This window comes from Protobothrops mucrosquamatus, unplaced genomic scaffold (assembly GCF_001527695.2).
Source record: "Protobothrops mucrosquamatus isolate PMUCROS unplaced genomic scaffold, P.Mucros_1.0 scaffold5139, whole genome shotgun sequence".
Lineage (NCBI taxonomy): Eukaryota > Metazoa > Chordata > Lepidosauria > Squamata > Viperidae > Protobothrops > Protobothrops mucrosquamatus.
Genome location: NW_015391012.1, coordinates 48,091 through 68,489, shown reverse-complemented (window position 1 = coordinate 68,489; position 20,399 = coordinate 48,091). Strand labels below are relative to the sequence as shown.

At 38.0% G+C, this 20,399-nt stretch overlaps 1 protein-coding gene across 1 annotated transcript in view; it reads left to right on the top strand.

The window, feature by feature from the left end:
- Window positions 1-6,960: 6,960 nt before the first annotated feature.
- Window positions 6,961-20,399, top strand: part of TEX264 (testis expressed 264, ER-phagy receptor) — a gene marked incomplete at its 3' end in the record, with an annotated part of 38,812 nt that continues 25,373 nt past the window's right edge. The window contains exon 1 of the mRNA XM_015828945.1: window positions 6,961-7,295. Coding sequence (XP_015684431.1) covers window positions 7,038-7,295 — 258 coding nt within the window. The remainder of the gene's footprint in view (window positions 7,296-20,399) is intronic.

The following is a 20,399-nucleotide window of genomic DNA, read 5'->3' as shown; positions in this document are numbered from 1 at the left end:
CGGGGATGTTTATGGGATACAGGCGGATGGTGGTTTGCTGTTGGGGGCGGGGAGAAGGGGTGTGGCACTGCTATATACAGCACTGGGAGCAAACCACTCCCAGTGCTGACTTTGTTTTGGCCGGGAAATAAAGTACCGTGCTTTCACCACGTTCCTGCATCTTTGTCTCTTCGGGACGCCAACGGACGGAGGGTGTTAAGGCACATATGAATAATGCCACCCAATTTTCTAACTAAATTTAGAATTTTGTGAGTTTAGAGCTTACTTGGGAATAAAACATTAAAAAGTGACTGCAGGAGAAAGTGGTGAATAGGGAAAGGATGTAAGAAACTCACCTTTCTGTATCTCCTGCACAGAGCCTTCATTGACATTACAGGAGAGAAAGGGTGGATTGTAAGTGCTTTGTAAGAGTGAATATCACTTTGGGCGATAACATTCTTACTACAAGATTTGGGTTTCAATCAGGCATTTTTATTGATCTGCCAATGTCAGTTCACTTGAAGAACTTTTTCTCATTGAATCATTTGCCCTATTGAGGTAGAGCAGCTAGATCTGGACTACAAACCCAGATAACCATTAGATTGTCAACAAAAAGATAGAGAAGGCTCTATTTCTGTGCCGCCATTTGGTAGTCATCTGCATTTTTGCAGCCCAGATTTGGTAGGTGTAGAATGAGTTGTTGGGTCACACTTGCCTAGATTTTCTGATATTTTCTTGCTTCAGTTATTGTTAAGTCTTGTATCTGGGGTCTTCTTTAAAATGGTTGAATGGGAAATTACTATTCATCAAAATGATAACTGCTAGGTCAGTGGTGGCGAACCTGTGGCACGGGTGCCAGGAGCGGCACTCAGAGCCCTCTCTGTGGGCACACGTGCTGTCGCCCCAGTCCTAGGCCTTCAGCTGGGTTTTATAAAACCATTTCGCTTTAGACCTCTGCCGCCGTGTAAAAAAAAAAAAGAAGATTCAATCAGTTAATTTCAACTTCTCGCGGGAAAAAAAAGATCTTGCAAAGCTGGAATTGATTGATTGAACTTTTTAGTCCCACCCAGTCTGCCGTTACCACCGCAGCCACGCCCACCCAATGGGCCACACCCAGCCAATGGGCCATGCCCACCCGGCACCCGACGATGCATAAGTGGGTTTTGGGTTGCAGTTTGGGCACTCAGTCTCTAAAAGGTTCGCCATCACTGGGCTAGGTAATCAGTTGTCATAGGACTGGCAGTGACTTGTCAGCTGTTCAATGTGGCTTGAATCAGGCTGCCTGAAAGAAGCTTTCTCCCATCAGTTTATGAGATTGTAATGTCTCCCCTAAAGGTTCTGCTCTAGAATTGCCCTCGGTTTTGAAGTAAAGGGGATAATTATTAGAACGTTTTGAAAACATTTTTGTTTTCAATGATTTTGACCTCGTATGAGCAGAACCCACCTCGGTTGAAGCTGTTCTTTCCTCCGTACCTCTGGGCTTTTGTATGACTGGAAAAAAAACACCCCAAAAAACAACCGTCTGCTGCTTCAACAGTTGCATTTTTAAAATTTCAAATTTCAAAAGTTAGGGCAATATTTAAAGCCGTTGCAGTTTTTATCCCAAGTGTGCCTTACAGTGTCGGCTACTTTAATGCATAATAGGGAGGTGTGCTTATGCTCAGTATCTCTCTTTTTACATTTTTTTGAAACTCTTAAAATAATAATAACTCTAGTAATTATAAAGGAGAGAGATTTTTAAGTTGGAACAACCAGTTTTTGAACACTTTCTAGAGAATCCTGTTTAATCCTAGAGCAGTGGTTCTCAACCTTTTTAATGCCGCGACCCCAACCGGTCGTAAGTCGAGGACTAAACCGGTCATACGTTGAGGACTACCCAACCGGTCATAAGTCGAGGACTTTCCCTGCCCAGGAGCGCCGCGCATGCGTGGTTCTGCCCCCTGCGCCGGCCGAGGCGTAGCTGGCCAAGGCGTAGCTGGCAAGCGGTAGAGATGGAGCAGGCCGACCACCAGCTGGCCCAGCCCAAGGGAGGTAAGGCACCCGCCGGAAAAGGGGAAAAAAATGGCGGACAAAAAAAATGGCGGACAAAAAAATGGCGGACAGCCTTGCTTGGCGACCCCCGTGAAATGGTCGATCGACCCCAAATGGGGTCCCGACCCACAGGTTGAGAACCACTGTCCTAGAGGGCTTTCCAGGGAAAGTGTTTTTTCCCCCCTGTATACTGTGTACTGAGATTTGTTTGTTGAATTTTCGTATGTTTTTAAGTTCTTTAGTCTTTGACTAAATTTTTATGTAGGTTTTTATGGAGGGGAAGCAGAAGCTAGCCAGAAACTGTTATGGAATAGCATAACAAGTGTCATAAATAAATAATAATCAAATTTACTGGGAAACCAAATAGAATTCTGTTGGGTCTGGGCTGCTTCCTGATGAAGGTTCCTATCATTACCAAGTTGTAGTTTTTACTTGAAAGATACAATTAAGACTGTACTGGTGGTATGGCCAGTATGCCTGTCCTTGATAACAATCTACCATATTCCATTCAGGGGAATCTACAAGTTCTAATTCCTTCAGTAAAATTGATGGATCTGTAGCTGGCTGGCAAACGGTACTCAATCAGTAGTCCTCAATGGCACTTCATCCACATGGAGAGAAGTAAGCAGTGGGGTACCACAAGGTTCCGTCTTAGGCCTAGTACTCTTCAATATCTTCATCAATGACTTAGATGAGGGAATTGAAGGGGAACTCATCAAATTTGCAGATGATGCCAAACTGGCAGGAGTAGCCAACACCCCAGAAGACAAACTCAGGATCCAAAAAGATCTTGACAAACTTGAACAATGGGCTCTATCCAACACAATGAGTTTCAATGTGGAGAAAAGCAAAGTTTTACATTTAGGCAGAAAAAATCAAAGGTACAAGTACAGATTGGATACAAATACAAACCTGGCTCAAAAACAGTAACTGTGAGAGGGACCTTGGAGTCCTAGTGGACGATCACTTGACTATGAGCCAGCAGTGTGCAGCAGCAGCCAAAAAAGCTAATACAAACCTGGGTTGTATAAACAGAGGCATAGAATCAAGATCACGCAAGATATTAGTACCGCTTTATAAAACCCTAGTAAGACCACATCTGGAATACTGCAGCCAATTTTGGTCACCATATCACAAAAAAGATGTTGAGAGTTTGGAAAAAATTCAGAGAAGAGCAACTAAGATGACCAAAGGCCTGGAGACTAAAACATATGAAGAATGGCTGTGAGACTTGGGTTTGGCTAGTCTAAAGAAAAGAAGAAATAGGGGAGACATGATAGCAGTATTTCAGTATTTGAGGGGCTGCCACAAAGAAGAGGGGGTCACATTATTCACTAAAGCACCAGAGGGCAGGGCAAGAAACAATGGTTGGAAACTGATCAAAGAGAGAAGCAACCTGGAATTAAGGAGAAACTTCCCTACAGTGAGGACAATTAAGCAGTGAAACAGCTTGCCTCCAGAAATCGTGGGCGCTCCATCACTGGAGATTTTTAAGAAGAGGCTAGACCAGGGGTGTCAAACTTGCAATGTCACGTGACGTGTCGCGACGTATTGCAACTTTTTTTACATTGCCGGCAATGGGGTGGGCACCGTTTCAGTATGACGTATCTGGTCCATGGGCCGGCAGTTTGACACTCCTGGGTTAGACAGTCCCTTGTCTGAGATGGTATAGGTTCTCCTGCTTGAGCAGGGGGATGGACTAGAAGACCTCCAAGGTCCCTTCCAGCTCTATTCTATTCTAAATGATGTAAGCAGCATTGTGCTCCATAATGCAAGCTCCACCCTTTTTTATGTGCATGTGATATCACAATACACAAACAAAACAGGGTGGAGCATGTCTTGTGTTTTGTTACAATACTTCTTTCATTATTTGCTTCCCTGAGCTATTTTTGAATGAGCATACGTGATCTCTTCCCATTCTCCCAGGAAGAGATTCATTTATAGGAAGAATACTTCTCTATTTCCATTCTTACTGAATCTTTTGCTTACAACAGTGAAATATTATAGAGCCTTGATGTTCTAATGCAAAATTTGAAATTATGAGATCAGGCTACCTCAGTAAACATTTGTGTTTTTTTTTCCAGAAAGCAAATATTGAATCAGAAGATCTTGTGTTATTCTTCAGGTAAGATCAAAATGTTTATTGAAGAAGTGTCTGTCTCAAATTATGAAATTTCTGAAAAAAGAATGAAACAGTGGATAAATCTCAGCTTCAAGAAATAATGTATTATTTTATTTATTTATTACATTTGTTTGCCATCTATCTTGCCACAATTATGCCTGATTGCTTTGAGATTCAATATCATATTGATGCCTCTCTTGAGCCCAAGAACTATATTGAGTGGTAACTTTATCAAGACATACTTTAAAGATAGGTTCATTCATGGTGTCATCCATCAGATGTGTGTATTGCTGCCTCATGAATTATTTGGCCTTTGGGTAATAGCTGATTCATTACATGCAGGATTTTTTTTTTCCAGGCATTTTTCTGTATTCATGATTTGTCCAACAATTGTGTGAATCACTCAGATAATCATGCCAGTTTTCATGTAGATGCAAAACCCTTGTGTACCTGCAAAATATGCTGATAATTTAATCGGAATGGGGAATGATTGTCAAATTTAATGATTGGTAAATGCTCTCAAACAATGTACAGTGAGTTAGGCAATCTGTTAATCTGAAGAAATGAAATCAGTGTTAAGTTTATACATTTTTAGTGCACACACATTTCAATTGGCATTTGGAATTCTGGGTAACATAAATCAAAGTAAATCACATTTTTTACCATTTTAGAACCCTTACTTTAGAATTTTGCAAATTTATGTAACTATTTTTTCATTCTTTTTTCAGGAAAGTTGCTTTGGAGAGGAAAGTTTGGAGAAAGAAACAGGTATGTTTAATTCTTTTTGAACTCTCACTCCAATTGCTTTTCTGTAGGATTCCACTTATGTGCCCCAAACTATAAACATAACACTTGGAATCTTGCAGGGATAAAAGCAGGTTGAAAAATGGTGTGATTTGCAATACATATTTGAGTTGGTGGGGTCTGAATTAGACATCTTACGCCCTTGCAATGCTGCTATGACTATCCAGATTGTCACCTCATGACAATCTTGGTAGGTAAAGAAATGACACTAATGTTGGGTTCCATACATCTTTTCAATTTAATGTGTAGTTTCGCTCTTTGAAATTGAAGTTACAAGAGTTGGCATTGCAATGTTCTCTTTTGAATGACGATTCCTATAATCCTATTAGCAATACTGGGTGGAGATAATGAATTAAGAAACATCTGGAGGGCATTGTATTGCCTGTCCCAATAGTACACTAATGGGGTAGAAAAGCTTATGGGAGTTCCAACTCCTGATGTAAAATGGGAAGAATAGAGGTGAGCTGAATCAAGAGAGAATTTCATATTTAAAGGCTCAGTGATGCAACAATTAAACAACACTTGATAACTTTATTTATGTTAACAATTAGCTATTCCAAATCAGTATGTTAGGAATTATAACAAAGCCTTGATACTTATAAGTAACGTTTTTGATGTTATAGTATTTCTGAGCTTTACCTCGAAGGTTTTGAGAATTAGGAATATATGATACAAATATTCAGTTCATTATGTATGTGAGGAAGCTGTTTGTGCTCGAATCTACAAGAAAGGCACCAACCATATTTTTTCCTAATAAGATATTATTTTGACATTATTTTCAATGGAATATTTCTTTTTCTTGGCTGCTTGGCAGTTGAAAAATATAAATGGGTACTATAATACTAATAAACAATTCATTGAGTTAATTTCATATGAGTTTCATATTAAAGAACCAGTAATATGTTATGTTAATAAAGAGAAAGAAAAAGAAAAAATGTCTTGGAAAATTATGTTATAAACAGATCAATACCAGAAATGTCAACCATATTATTTCAAAGTTTCTTCCTTGCCCTTGGTCAAATAGACAAAACAGATGAACAGAAAACTAATTCAGATGTTAATGTTCACAAACAACACAAAAGCAGTGTATTGCTGTAAATAGAGTACAGATTTCTCTACTATTGTTTAGTAATTCTTTTAATTATTTTCTTGCTCAAAAAACTGACAGTTTTGTCACATCAAAGTAGCAAGACCTCATGAGTTCTGTCTTCTGACCATCATGCTTGTGAGAAGAGCGGAATCTTAAGAGTCTTCAGAAAGGACAGCAGGATTGGTCCAATCTAATTTTGGACGGGTGGAATAAGGCTCCAAAAGACAGATACTGCAACAGAGAAGGCATCTTCCTGGGTCCCACTAGACGACATTCTTTAATTGGCAAGACCAGGAACATATCCTTCCTGCCAGATCAGATGGGTTAAATAAAACATCTAGAAAGAGGAACTATCTTAGTCCCATTCCATAGAGGGCTTCATAAGCAAAGCAGGATTCATAAAGAATACAGTGAATTGTAGCTAAGGAAAGAAGGAATCCTTCTAACTCTTCTATTTCGCTGTTAGTCCTAGCACAGTGGTGGCGAACCTATGGCACGGGTGCCACAGGTGGCACTCGGAGCCCTCTCTGTGGGCACATGTGCCGTTGCTCCAGCCTCGCCTCCCCCCGTGACCCCCTCCTCTCCAGCAGCCCCCCTGAAGGAGAGTCGCCCCTGAGCATGGCCCACGCGGAGCAGCGCAGCCAAGGACATGGCAGCCAGGCAGTGTAGACAAGACTCTGCCCTCATACCCCATTGTGCACAGTTGATGCTGCAGGGCGCGGGCATAGGGCGTGACCGCCATAGCGCTGCTGGGCTGCCTGGGTGATTTGTGGCGGGCCTTGGAGGCGGTGAGGGTCCCTGCGGGCAGGCGGGGCAGGGGATGGGGGGCGGAGCTGGGGCACAGCAGGGGTAGAGTGGGGGCGGAACCAGTTTTTGGGCACTCGGTCTCTAAAAGGTTCGCCATCACTGTCCTAGCATATACAGAAAAGCAACAAGGATCTGCATTCAGTAATCTTTGGTCTCATCTCTTGTCATTAGTTGATAATCTGAACAGTGGATGCATCAGAAGCCATGTCGGACTGGCTTCTAATTGGATTGTTTGTGGCATTGGTGCTGCTTCTGTTGCTGACGATCTTCGGCTTTGCTGTTTATTCGGGACTATTTACAGAAGTAATTGTGAATGCTGGTTTGCCCCCCATTGGCAACATCACTGTGGCATACAAATTCCAGGTGGGGCCTTATGGTGACTCTGGAAGGTTTTTTACAGAGAGCTGCAGCGTCTCTCCAAGGCTGTCTTCTATCGCTATCTACTATGACAACCCTCACACGGTAGGTCACTCCGAGAACTACTTTTTGGTTTGTCAGACCTGAATTCATCATCACATTTAACTGTACATAAAATTGCAGAAGATAACTATGTTAGTCTACGGTGGCAAAAAAAAAATAAAAAAATCAGGAGAAATCTGATAACATCTTTCCTGACAGATACATTTTAAGTTTTAAAATTAATCAGATGCATAGAATGTCTAGGCTGAATAGAATGGCTGTTTTGATTGTAAAAATCTGTCTCAGTTCATGATTCAAATATATGTCCATTTTTACTGTTACATGCACTTTATCCTCACAGCAGCCCCATGAAGTAAATTAAGATGAGACAGAATGGCTGGGTTACTCATTAAGTGAAGAAATGGTTGTTGGTCAGTTGTTCAGACATTGTTAGTTCACTTTCTGCATGAAGAATAATCTACTTGGTCCTACTGCTTAGGATACTATAGTTAGTATCCTACTATATAGTAAAAATGACTGACTTAATGATACTGGTAATTTTCAAAAATATGTTATCAGCTGCCTATTAAAAACCAAAAGGAATGTTAGGGATGAAAGTTTGTCTCTAAGGTAAAAGACTCATCTCTTGGGACTTGATTTGGAATATAAATACTAAAATGCATGTTTCTGCTAGTATTGTTTCTTAACATCAGTTTCTATATCCTTTTTATAGGAGAAAACGTGTATTTGCTTTAACTATGTGTGACTTTGAGGTTCTGTAAAATCTCAGTTAAGATGAGATTGTGACCTACTGTTTTGAATATGGTTAAGAAATCTGTCTGAATTAGCAAAGATTGTGTAGATATTTTGGAGCCTCTACAAGTGCCCATTACTGTATAGGTGAGGGAATATTACGTAATAATGAAAGGCTTAATATGAGATTGTTACCCCAATTTATCATCCATCAGATTTTAGAATTAGAGGAGAAGCATGACCTTTCCTCCAGAGTGTCTCCCAAATAAACAGAAAACATATCAGCCAGGGAATATTCCAGCATCAACCACAGGGAATAAAAGCTAATAATATGTTATAAATATGGAACTTTAAGAAAGGACGTGAGACACATTTGGGAGAAGAGGAAAGAAGCAAAATGGAACAACACTTCTCAGAAAAAAATCCACATATAGTGCAATCAATATGTGCAATCTTGGCTGCAAAAACTGCAGCATAATTTTTCTTGCTATCTTTATGAGTATCATAAGACTGAACAAAATCAGATACAATGTGGGTAGAAAATTATAAAAGAAATTGGTCAGTAAATGAAATACTTTAAAGACTTCCTCAGATCTTTAGAGTCTAATGGACTTTAGTAAACACAAGGATAAATCTGATACTATTTGTAATATTTTAATGAATAGAAGATTCTGCATTCTGCTTTCAGATTCAAGAATTCAGAGATTCATTTCCAATTAATAGAGCATCTCTAGGAGGTTGCAAGGTAACAAGTTACCTTAAAGAAGTCTGATAATAAATTACCAGAACAAGTTTGTATTGTTGGATATGTATATAAATATTCAATAATAGTGTATGCATAATAAATGAATCTGTTTTCCAATCTGTTTAAACTCATGGTGATTTAACATAAACATTACCTGACATTTGACTTATATATTGCAGACTTGAGCTTCTAAAGAAGTTTTTTAACTCTATGTTTTATTAGTTTCTGGTTATTTTGTCTTTGTATGCATTTGAAAGTTGTATGCATTTATAATTGAAGATTCTGTTTATAGTATATGATATTATTTATAGTACTATATTGTGTGGAGAGGAACAACTGTAATTTGGACATTGTCAAGAAAAGTTTTCGAGAAGATACTTATGCTTCTCCTTATATGAAGAAAATAAGTGGGAAAATAAAAAAAAAGGTAGCTTACTTAAGGGATCATAGATTTCTTCATGTATGTTCTGCATTTCACTGATTAAACTTGTTGATATGCTAATTGTGTCATAAACAATAGCAATTAGGCTTCTTATTTTGAAGTGAGCATTCCCAAGGTAGTTTATGAATACTGTTGCCCTCCCTTCGTCTTGGGATTGGTCTCCTCCCTATTCTCCCAGGTACCAAGAATTATAATGAATCAGAGTTATTTTTACTGTGGGGGTTTATGGATCTTGGATCAATGTCCATCTTTTGCTTTATGACATGGTTTTCTTGATATTTAATTGAGATTCAGTCTTGAATTGAGATATGGCCAGATTGAACTAGAACTAACTCTGTGTTCAGTAGTTGTTTAACCAATGCAGTTAACCAATTAAGCCAATGCAGTCATATGCTGTATCAACAGATAGATAGTATCAAAAACACAAGAAGCGATAGCGTCACTCTACATTGCACTAGCAAAACCACACCTGGAATACTGGTTCCAGTTCTGGTCACCATGATACAAAAAAAGATTGTGAAGCCCTAGAAAGAGTTAGAGAAGAGCAATGAAGATGATAAGAGATCTGGAGGCTAAACTATAGGATGAACTGCTAAGGAAACTAGGCAAGTTTAGCTTAACAAAGAGAAGGCTTAGGGTGACACGATAAACATCTTCCAATACTTGAACGGCTGCCACAGAGAAGAGGCGGCCAATTTATTCTCCAAAGTATCTGAGGGCAGAACAAGAAGCGATGGTTTGAAGCTACTCAGAGGGAGATCTAACCTGTCAGAAACTTTCTGACAGAACAATTAGTCAATGGAACAGCTGGAATTGTGGGAGCTCCATTGCTGGCGGTTTTCAAGAAAAGATTGGACGACCATTTGTCCAGAATGGTATAAAGACTCCTGTCTTGGGCAGGTGGTTGGATTAGAAGACATCTAAGCTCCTTCCAGCCCTATGATTCTAACCCTGAAAAAAAAAACAAATCTTCTCTCTCTTATCTTAATTTAATCTGCTATTTTTAGGGTGTGCTATTTCAGGATAAAAAATATAAAAAAAATCTGCGTAACCATATGCATATCCCTCAGGTGCTTTCTCTGTAATGGACATGGTCATCACAGAAGATATTGTCTTCTGGACTATTGGGCTATAGGGCTATTGTCAAAATAATGCAAATTGCTGGTAAAATAGATATGTATGCTTTCTTGTTGCATAACCACTTAGTATTGCATCACTTCAATCTCTGTAATCTCCAGAGCATCGTAGTGTTGTACAAACATGCCACTCAGAAATCCTATTTATTAAGTTGGCTTGAATGTTTATGTTGATGCATGGAGCTAAGGGATCGGGCAATTGAGTGGGTAGGTAGAACAGGAGACAGTAATTAAAGGAATCAGTGCACCTTATCTTAAATCAGAGTAGCATGAAATACAGTTGAAAATCTTTTCAAATATAGTGAAATGTACGTATTCTAAATTTTTGCTAGTTCTCTTATATCGTACTTACAAAAGGGAATACTTTAGATTTTCAATATTTTCCCTAAATTTTTAAAAATTATATATCCCATATTTTAGTTTTATATTGATTTTTTAATGAACAACCAGGAATCCCTAGTAGATGGTAGTATGGTAGTATAGAAATTGAACACTTAATGATGTCTAAAACTGAGTATATCATGATTCCTTTGAGTACAGATATTATCAGAGTTTATATACCATGCTAAACTGTAGTATGGTTTATTTGATATTGGCTTAATGTAATATATAAACCCTGTATAAAAATTACAGTTTATTAGTATTTGTTTATAATAATGATAGACAGCCTTTTGGAGGTGAGGGTGGTGATGGCACATTTTATTTGTTTATAGCCCATTTATATAGTTTCTCATATACCCACAGCACTCAGGCAGTAATAATCAAATCCTTAAAGGAGTGAAGGTTGGCACGGGCAAGGCTGTGTCATTAATTGCAATATTTAGTAATCACGTTTTGACAGGGCAGCAAAAATGGTGTTTGGGGCTAGGATCTCACCTTGTCCCTCCTGGCTTATGGCCTGGAATTTTAGTATCTAGGTAAGAATAGAATAGAATAGAATAGAATAGAATAGAATAGAAGGGACCTTGGAGGTCTTCTAGTCCAGCCCCCTGCTCAAGCAGGAGAACCTATACCATCTCAGACAGGTGATTGTCTAGTCTCTTCTTAAAAATCTCCAGTGATGGAGACAAGCTGTTCCACTGGTCAATTGTCCTCACTGTCAGGAAATTTCTCCTTAATTCCAGGTTGCTTCTCTCTTTGATCAGTTTCCAAACATTGTTTCTCGTCCTTCCCTCTGGTGAACAACATGACCCCCTCTTCCTTGTGGCAGCCCCTCAGATACTGAAATACTGCTATCATGTCTCCCCTATTTCTTCTTTTCTTTAGACTAGCCAAACCCAAGTCCCCCAGCCGTTCTTCGTTCATCGCATGTTTTAGTCTCCAAGCCTTTGATCTTCTTAGTTGCTCTTCTCTGAATTTTTTCCAAACTCTCAACATCTTTTTTGTGATATGATGATCAAAATTGACTGCAGTGTTCCAGGTGTAGTCTTACTAGGATTTTATAAAGCGGTACTAATAATTTGCGTGATCTTGATTCTATGCCTCTGTTTATACAACCCAGGATTGTATTAGCTTTTTTGGCTGCTTCTGCACACTGCTGGCTCATGGTCAAGTGATCGTCCACTAGGACTCCAAGGTCCCTCTCACAGTTACTGTTTTTGAGCCAGGTCTCGCCCAGTCTGTACTTGTACCTTTGAATTTTCCTGCCTAAATGTAAAACTTTGCTTTTCTCCACATTGAAACTCATTTTGTTGGATAGGGCCCATTGTTTAGGTTTGTCTAGATCTGTTTGGATCCTGAGTTTGTTTTCTGGGGTGCTGGTTACTCCTGTCAGTTTGCCATCATCTGCAATTTGATGAGTTCCCCTTCAGTTCTCTCATCTAAGTCATTTATGAAGATATTGAAGAGTACTGGGCCTAAGACGGAACCTTGTGGCACACCACTGCTTAATTCTCTCCATGTGGATGCAGTGGCATTGAGGACTATATAACACTTTAACCATTGTTAAAACTTGATGTTGGTGGTATGATAAGATTTCCTGAACCTGAACTAAGATACAAGGAAAGTAGAATTGATCATAGAATAGTTAGAGGTTTAAAATTCATTGGTTTAGTAAAAATAATTTTCTATATTCTATTACTTGAGAGTAAGCCACACTGAATTCAGTGGAGCCTACTTTTAGAAGATATTATCAAATGTCATTACATATTTATTTAAATATTCATATTCACTTTTAAATGGCTGTCAATGAAAGTTCCTCTTTTTCTCTGTTTTCTTCTCCAGAATTATAAAGAATATAAATAACTTTACAAAGTCTTTGTTCATTAATTAATTAAACAGTTGGCTGTTTATTGTTCTTTCTAAAGAACTGCAGCAAACAATAGCAGTGACTTTTGGCAGACACTTTAATGAGAGAATTTTATAGCAAATGCCTTGAAAGCAGATCTGGCATCAAAACCTAACATGCTTGGAATCTGCTGGATTCCACCTTTAGGGGCCTCATATGGCATTGTCACTTGCCTGGTGTTTGATGTGCAAGATACCATTTTTGTTGGTCACTTTAAATAACCGTCTTCCCTCCTAGCTCAAAGCATTAAGGAAACACTGCAGAAGTGATCTAGAAAAACATGGCTTTGGCATGATGTGTATTACAATGTTTCCCATCTTGAATTTACTCTCTCTCTCTCTCTTTCTCCATATATACATATATGTATATGTGTGCAAGTATGTAATTTATATTTTACTATACTATACAGTAGGTGGGGTAAAAATATGGTGACTCTTAGCAGCATACATTAATCCAATAAGAGATAGTTAAGAATAAAAAGGAAACTGAAATGAAAAAAAAACTTGTAATAACAACAGAAATGGTGGAGAAAAGGGCAAGGAAGATCAAGAATTGGTCAACACCAGGTGAAGATGAACTGCATAGTTTTGGGTTTAAACACTATAATTGCTAAGCAGCTTGATATCATAGTACAAGAGGGTGAAATTGAAGATTGGTTAACATCTTGCAAGACTCCCTGATAATGAAAGATCCAACAAAAAAGACAGCACCAGGCAATTATAGACCAATACCTACTTACCAACAACTTTTAGATTGCTAACTGGCATGGCAGCTGATAGCGTCTAACAAGATCTTGTTGAAAACAGGTTCTTTCCACCTGAGCAGCAAAGAAACTATCCAAGAGCAGAAGAACAAAAGATCAACTCCTAATTTACAAGATGATATTGGAAAATTGCAAGAGACAGAAGGCCAACTTAAATGTTGTGTGGATTGATTACAAGAAGGCATTCAACTCCCTGCCATATGATTGGACAATCAAATGTCTAGACATAACAGGAGTCATTAGAAACATCAAAAGCTTTGTTTAAAGATCAGTGACTACAGTAAAAGACATTGTTGCTAGCCAGTAGTGATAGACTGTGAAAGGAGACTCACTATCACTAGTACTGTTTGTCATTGCGCTGGTTCCTCTGTTAACAATACCAAACAAGTTAGGCCATAGCTGTCAAACATCAAACATTTTAGCCAAGCTATCCTACATCCTTGGATAGCTTGGAAAAATATCACCTGTAATAGAATCACTGCTCAACACTGTCCAAATATATAGCCAAGAAATTGCAGCGAGTTGTGTACTAGTCAAATGTGCCACTCTCACCGTCAACAGGAAAATGAGTGAAAACTGAAGGAATCCAGAAAATAACATCAGTAATCTGGATGAAAAAAAATAACTACAAATATTTGGATATCCTTCAAGCTGACAACATCAAGCATACAAAATGATGAAAGAGCTGAAAGGCCAGGATAAGGACAGATCATCGTGGAGAAAATCTACCTATGTGGTTGCTAAGAATTGGTAACTTGATGGCATGTGTTCAATCAATACACACACATACACACAATTACATTTTGAAAACGACAGTCTCTGATTACTTTATCAGGGTATTTTAGTGGTTAAAGTATCGGACTAGGAGTAGAGGGGGAGGACTCAGATTCTAATGAACCCTCACTTTGGAAGTTTAGGCCATCATTTTCTCTCAGGCCAAGAGAGTGCTCTGCCCATTTGCAGAATTGGAGTGGGAGAAGTAGGAGACAATGGTGTGTATACCACCTTGAGCTCCTGAAGGAAAGGAGGAATATAAATATAATTCATATGTACATATGAATTATGCAAGAAAAAGATGTGTCCCTGTATATGTTTGCAAGTTCCTGAAAGAGTTTGCTAGGAAAACGTGACCGTGTCTCTGCCAGTACTGATCAAGAGGGCAGGGCTGGAAAAAAGCAAGAGAGAAAGATTGTGCAGAATTTGAAATCAACCAGTGGAAACCTGTCATTAGCCATCTGTGTTAAATTCTGTTGCAGGCTTCTGCTTTTTCAACATGAGTGCCTACATTCCTGATGGATGCTGGATGTGGGTGGAGCTGCTGAAATATTTGAATCCTTGATTACAGAGCTTGTTTGGGGGACTTGCTTGTTGCTGTTGGAAAACTCTCTTTCAGTTAAAGTCCTGCTTTGCTAGACAGCAAAAGGAATTCTTCCCAAAGTCACCCAATCATGTATATACAGTTTCTAGCACAAATAATCTCAAACAAAAGGCCCACGAATAGCTGTAATCCAGGGGATGGCATTATGCTTTTAATCTTGAAAGGGCTGATTTAGCCATAGACTCTAGGCACATCATTGTTTCTTGGCTATAATTTCAACCTGATAAGTGGGAATAAAAGTGTATTATATACAAGGATACAGATACAATGCATGGTTCATTTTGCAAATAATTAATATTGTGTTTTTAATATTAGAATTTGGAAATTTCAATGACACTTGCCTATTTTACTTTTGAACACGTCACAGCATTTACTGTCAGGAACTGCATCAAACCAAGCTGCTTTGAATAAGTTTTTTAAAAGCATTCAAGTTTATTCAGAGCTTTTTATATCTAATATTGGCTTTATGGAACAGAATTTTGCTACAAATAGGGATTAATAGTGAAGACAACATTCTTGATTACTATATTATGTTAGCAGGCGGAATGGATCTGAAGATTAGACTGGATAAACTGAAAAACCTATGTGGAAGATCTAGATTCGTAATAATACATTGAAAGATATGCTTTGGTAACATGTTCTTCTGACCCAGAAAAGCTTTGATGGAGTTTTCAAACAACTAAAAAACTGGACTGAAATTCCTCAGAAATATCTTTATATCATCTATATGGATTGCATTGTTTCTAACGCTTTATTTATTTTGAGCCAAGTTTCTATTGGTGTGGAATTGTGGATTAGTTCCTATATAAACCAAGAAAATTTAGAATATAGTTTATAGAGAGAGGGGCCTGTCACCTTCACTTTAGCAGAGATCTGATTGATCCTAGTTCAAAGGAAACCATATTTTACACTGATATTTGAGAAGGAAACTATATCTATGCACCTTTTCTTTCTGTGGCTGCAAATTCATTTTCTTGTTGTTGCTAAATGTATTTTCCACTGCTGAAGGGGAGAATGTATATGGCTCTAAAGAATAGGTGTATATTTTCTCAAAAGTTGTTTCATGTACACAGATTAACTATCTGTGGTTACTGGATTTTTCTCCACTTCTTATGACATGCTAAATATCCTGCTTGCCAAAAAAAAATTCTTCGTATAAGATATAGTGAGTCCGACAGGAGAATTGGAACCAGACAAACATTTGGTAGCTTTTCTCAATTTAGTGTTATTTTCCAATAAGTCTTATTCTGAATGTCAGGCAGGTTCACCTTTGAATATGATTGATTATTTAAGAGCATCTCACAAAAAGGAGTTAATGACAACATTGATAAGAAATCCTGAATTGATCTATGGAATTCTTCCCCTGCCAGCATAGTTGTTCAAGCTACTATATCTGAGAATTCTGGGTGTTGCATTTCCAATGTATTTGGAAGGCCTCAGTTCAGAAAAGATGGGCCTGGTTATAGCTTTAGGTTTTCTTTTGCAAACTTCCTCAACTTCAAATGTCGAAACTTCATATATGAGGTAGACTATGCTATACTATTGCTGAGAATTTTGGAAGTTGAAGTCCACAGATCTGAAGCATGTCTAGGTATCTAGAAGTCCACAGATCTGAAGCGTGTCTAAGATTGCGCTAATGTTTTTCTTAGGATGGATTGGAGCATTACCATCAGATTTCACTTATTGTGGTATGAAAACCCACTGATATCTGTTTCTAAGGGATGTAAACATGACCTTTAGTTTATCTCAAGCTTGGTGTGGAGGCAGCCTGAAGCTGTTGTTTCTTCTCTTCTTTTTGCTGAAACAGGAAACATTCACAGTCACCCATGCTTTCATCATCACTCATCATGAAAGCAGGCCTTCATAGTACTTGCTGTCTGGAATACCATAGCACTCATCATTAGGTTATTCTGGACCTGTTGATCTTTTGGAGATCCCTTAAGACAGGGATCTGGCTGAGGAATTCTGGGAATTGAAGTCCACAAGTCATAAAAGGGCCAAGTTTGAAGACCCCTGCCTTAAGACCTGGCTGTTTTTGCAGGCATGGGATTTGGCAGGTTAGTTGAATCCAAATGGACTCATTGCTCGTTGCCTTGGTGGCCGTAAGGGTGTTTGTCCTTATCTTTGATTATTGTTTAGTTTGTATAGTCTTAAAATTTGTTAGCCTTCCAGAGTCATGTTTATAAAATAATAAACATATGAATTGATTAAATGAATAAAAAGGTTGCTGGTGGCTGACCTCCATGATCAGTTTAATTTGGAATGCAAGAGAAATTAGGCAATTGGCTTGTCCATATGCCTAATCAGGGCTTTCAAAAATTACTCATCAATAGATAGTTGTTTTTCTTGTCAACAGGTGATGCTGGGTGGGAAAGAAAAGAAGGTTTCCCCCATGTACCATTCCTTTTCTGAAATTCTCCCAACCTATATTTGCAGTAACAACACAACTTGTTTGTCTAATAATTGGTGAGGCACAGTGGGGCAGTTCAGCGGGTGTTGGCTTACATCCTGATTTAAGAATGTGGGAGAAATGTTTATTAATGGGGTTTGTAGATTTTTAGATCTGCAAGTGAAATTAAATCAAGCCAGTCTGATTTAGCAGTAATGGACTTCTTTTAGGTATTACTGTATGTGAATGATCATAATACATTTAATATATTTGTGTAACAGTCAATTGGTTTCATAAAATTATAGTTAGGAGTTTTGTGGACCCTAGACTAGCAGATTTGTTGAACAGTGAGAATATTGTGCTCTCATATTTGTTTAAAGAAGAAGTTAGAAGTATAATAACACTGCCTTCATGACTAAAATACAGTATTTTTGTCTTAACTATAAGATGGAATAATTTGTGTATCTTCAGCTGTTGATCTTGGCTAAGATGAACCAGGATAACAAGCAAAACATAGTTAAAAATGATCACAGCTTACTAACAGCTGAAAAGCAAACATAGACTGTAGGTATATAGTACAGTACATTTAATTAATGTTCAGGGAATCAATAAATAATCAAATGTTACTACACACAACTCATAGTTTTGCTATTGCTTAATACTAAAAGATGGCTACTTTCTGTGGCAATATTTTTCACTAGCTATGGAGAATTCTGTTTTTCACAACAGAAACTGATGAAAGAAACCCATGCAGAGTTAATACAGTACTATATCATAAAAAGAGAAGTTTTCAAGTCATACTGATGGGTATACTTTGACACTACCTATCTGAACTTGTCGGTAGTTATTTCTAAAAATTAAGAAAATTATGGGCCCCTCTTTAAAAACTAATGTCAAGAAAGATAACTTTTGTTAATAAAAGCAATCTGTAAAATAATAACCAATTTATAATGTGTATAATCTCTAAGGAAAAACATTGCTGAATAATAAACTCATCCCAGAGTTACTATAATTAATAGTCAGGGGTGTTGGGAATTGTTTTTCAACAACATCAAGAGGATTATAAGTTCTTAAAGCATTTCTAAATTGGTATGCCTCCAATTATGATTTTTGTGATTACATTGCTGATTTTGTGAAGCTTGTTGTGCATTTCAAAATGGGTTTGACAAAGATGACAAGTGTATTATTCTATTTTTTTCTTGAAAAAATCCCTAGCTGTTAAAGTTAACACTTTCCTTAAGATTTATTTTTTTCTAGGTTTAGATCCCACTTTTCCTCCAGGAAAAGGTAGTGTATGCAGCACTCCATTCTCTAATATTTCTCCTAATAGGTAGACTGGACATTGAGCTGGACTTCTGAATGCAGAGTCTGGTTTTGGTGCCGAATTGCCGTCCTATGTTTTCATGCTCTAGCTTCAGTTATTTGTCTCCCATCTTTCCTTAGGAATGGAAAGGGACTTGTATTGGGATTTCTCTTCAGGCTATTCTCACAACAGCCACCCCAGTGAAGTAGGCTGGGCTGAGAAAGAGTAACTAGTCCAAATCACAGTAGCACTTTGGCCCTTCAGTTAAAGTGATGAATGATGTACTCCTTTAACCTTAAATGCCCCACTTCTCATTAATATTGCTTAATGGATTGCCGTGACAGTGTTTTTTCTTTCAACTTCCTCATGCACGTGCCTTTTTGGAAGCTTTTCAGGCAACTTTTGAGCATTGCTTGCAGGCTTAAAATAGGATAAATTCAGTTTCCATCTGTTTTTTTTTCCCAGTGTGATGACCAGCTGACTCTTGGTGAGCAGTCTGAGAAGCATCTCCACCTTCCAACTTTTTTTTTTCCAGTCCTCAGAACAGCAACTGGAAAAGCCAGTGGAAACTGCTAGCAGAGCAGTGCTTTCTTTCAAGGGAAACTTGAGTAATTGGCAGAACAATACATTTCCCAATAACATATCCATGTCTATTCCATGTGTTGGCAACAAGATTTTTCAATCAAGAATGAAAGCATAATGACAGGTTAGAGAGCGGAGAGCTTATGGGCTTCAGAAGCTGCTGAACTTCAATCTTAAGTAGACCTAGCTGGCATGGGTAATTTGAGCAGGTGAAGTAGTGTTTATATCAGAGAGGTTACAAAGGAAGGACATGAACCTAAGGAAAAGAGAACAAACCCAAGTAAAATCAATGAGCAAAAAATTACTGTAAGGTCAAGATATAAAAGAATTAGGTTAGGAATCCTGTTGGCTTAGAAAGATGGATTGAAGATGTGAGACTTCCGCGTACATTTTGGGAGTTGGCAAAAATTGGTAAAGTGTCACGTATATGTGCCAGGCTAGATTTAGGGAGAGGAGCTTTTGGGATAACTTTTTAAAAAACCTCTGGCAGTCCTGTTTTGGCACTTTCATATATTCTTTCCTTCAGAGCAGCAGAAAACTGTACGAAAACTAATTATGGTGAAGAAAGTTCTAGATGTTGCAGGAACCATGGTTTGGGACCACATGTAGTTCTGGGGTCTCAGCTTGGCCATCCTTTCTGAGGGAATATTTGGAGGCCTTAATATCATTCTGGTTCTTGAATCATAGAATTTTCTTTGAAGAATATTGAATGTAACACAGAATTCCCATAATAAAATCTTTTGTGTGTTGCTAAGGCCCAGAAACTATAAATGTAACCTGTGAAGGTTAACCTGTGAAGGTTAAAAAGGTAAGTTTGCTAACTGAGCTTTTAGAGCCTTTATGTAGTACTCTTGATGCAAGTATAAGGGTAGAAGGAGTATCATTAGTAGCAATTCGGCAATTGCTTTCTCCGTTGTTTTTCTAAATTCTTGATTCCGACAAACATCCCGTTATTTTCATCTATTTCATGTTAGCTTCTTTTCCTATAGCCAATGCTGAATTTATCTCAAGTTTCATTCCAAATAAACAGTTGTGCAGAGAATTACTCATTTATTTACCATTAGCAAAAATTATTGGAAATCAAACTGCATTTGATGTTGGAGCAAGCAGTATGTAGGTTTGCTCTTGTTAGTTTTGTAAACCTGATATGGCTGTGTTAATATCTAAATATGTTTTAAGTTGGTTGAACACAGTTTAATCAAACAGTATGATTCTTTTAATAATCATATGAACTTTAGAATTTTAAAAATGACACTATGTTTCTCCTTTTATTACCTGTGTAGCATCTTTTTGTGCATACAATAGTTTCATGCTCTCTCTCTCCCCCCCCCCCCCCCGCTGTCTGCTCTCCAACCATCCATCTTTTTTGGTTATCATGTTGATTTACTT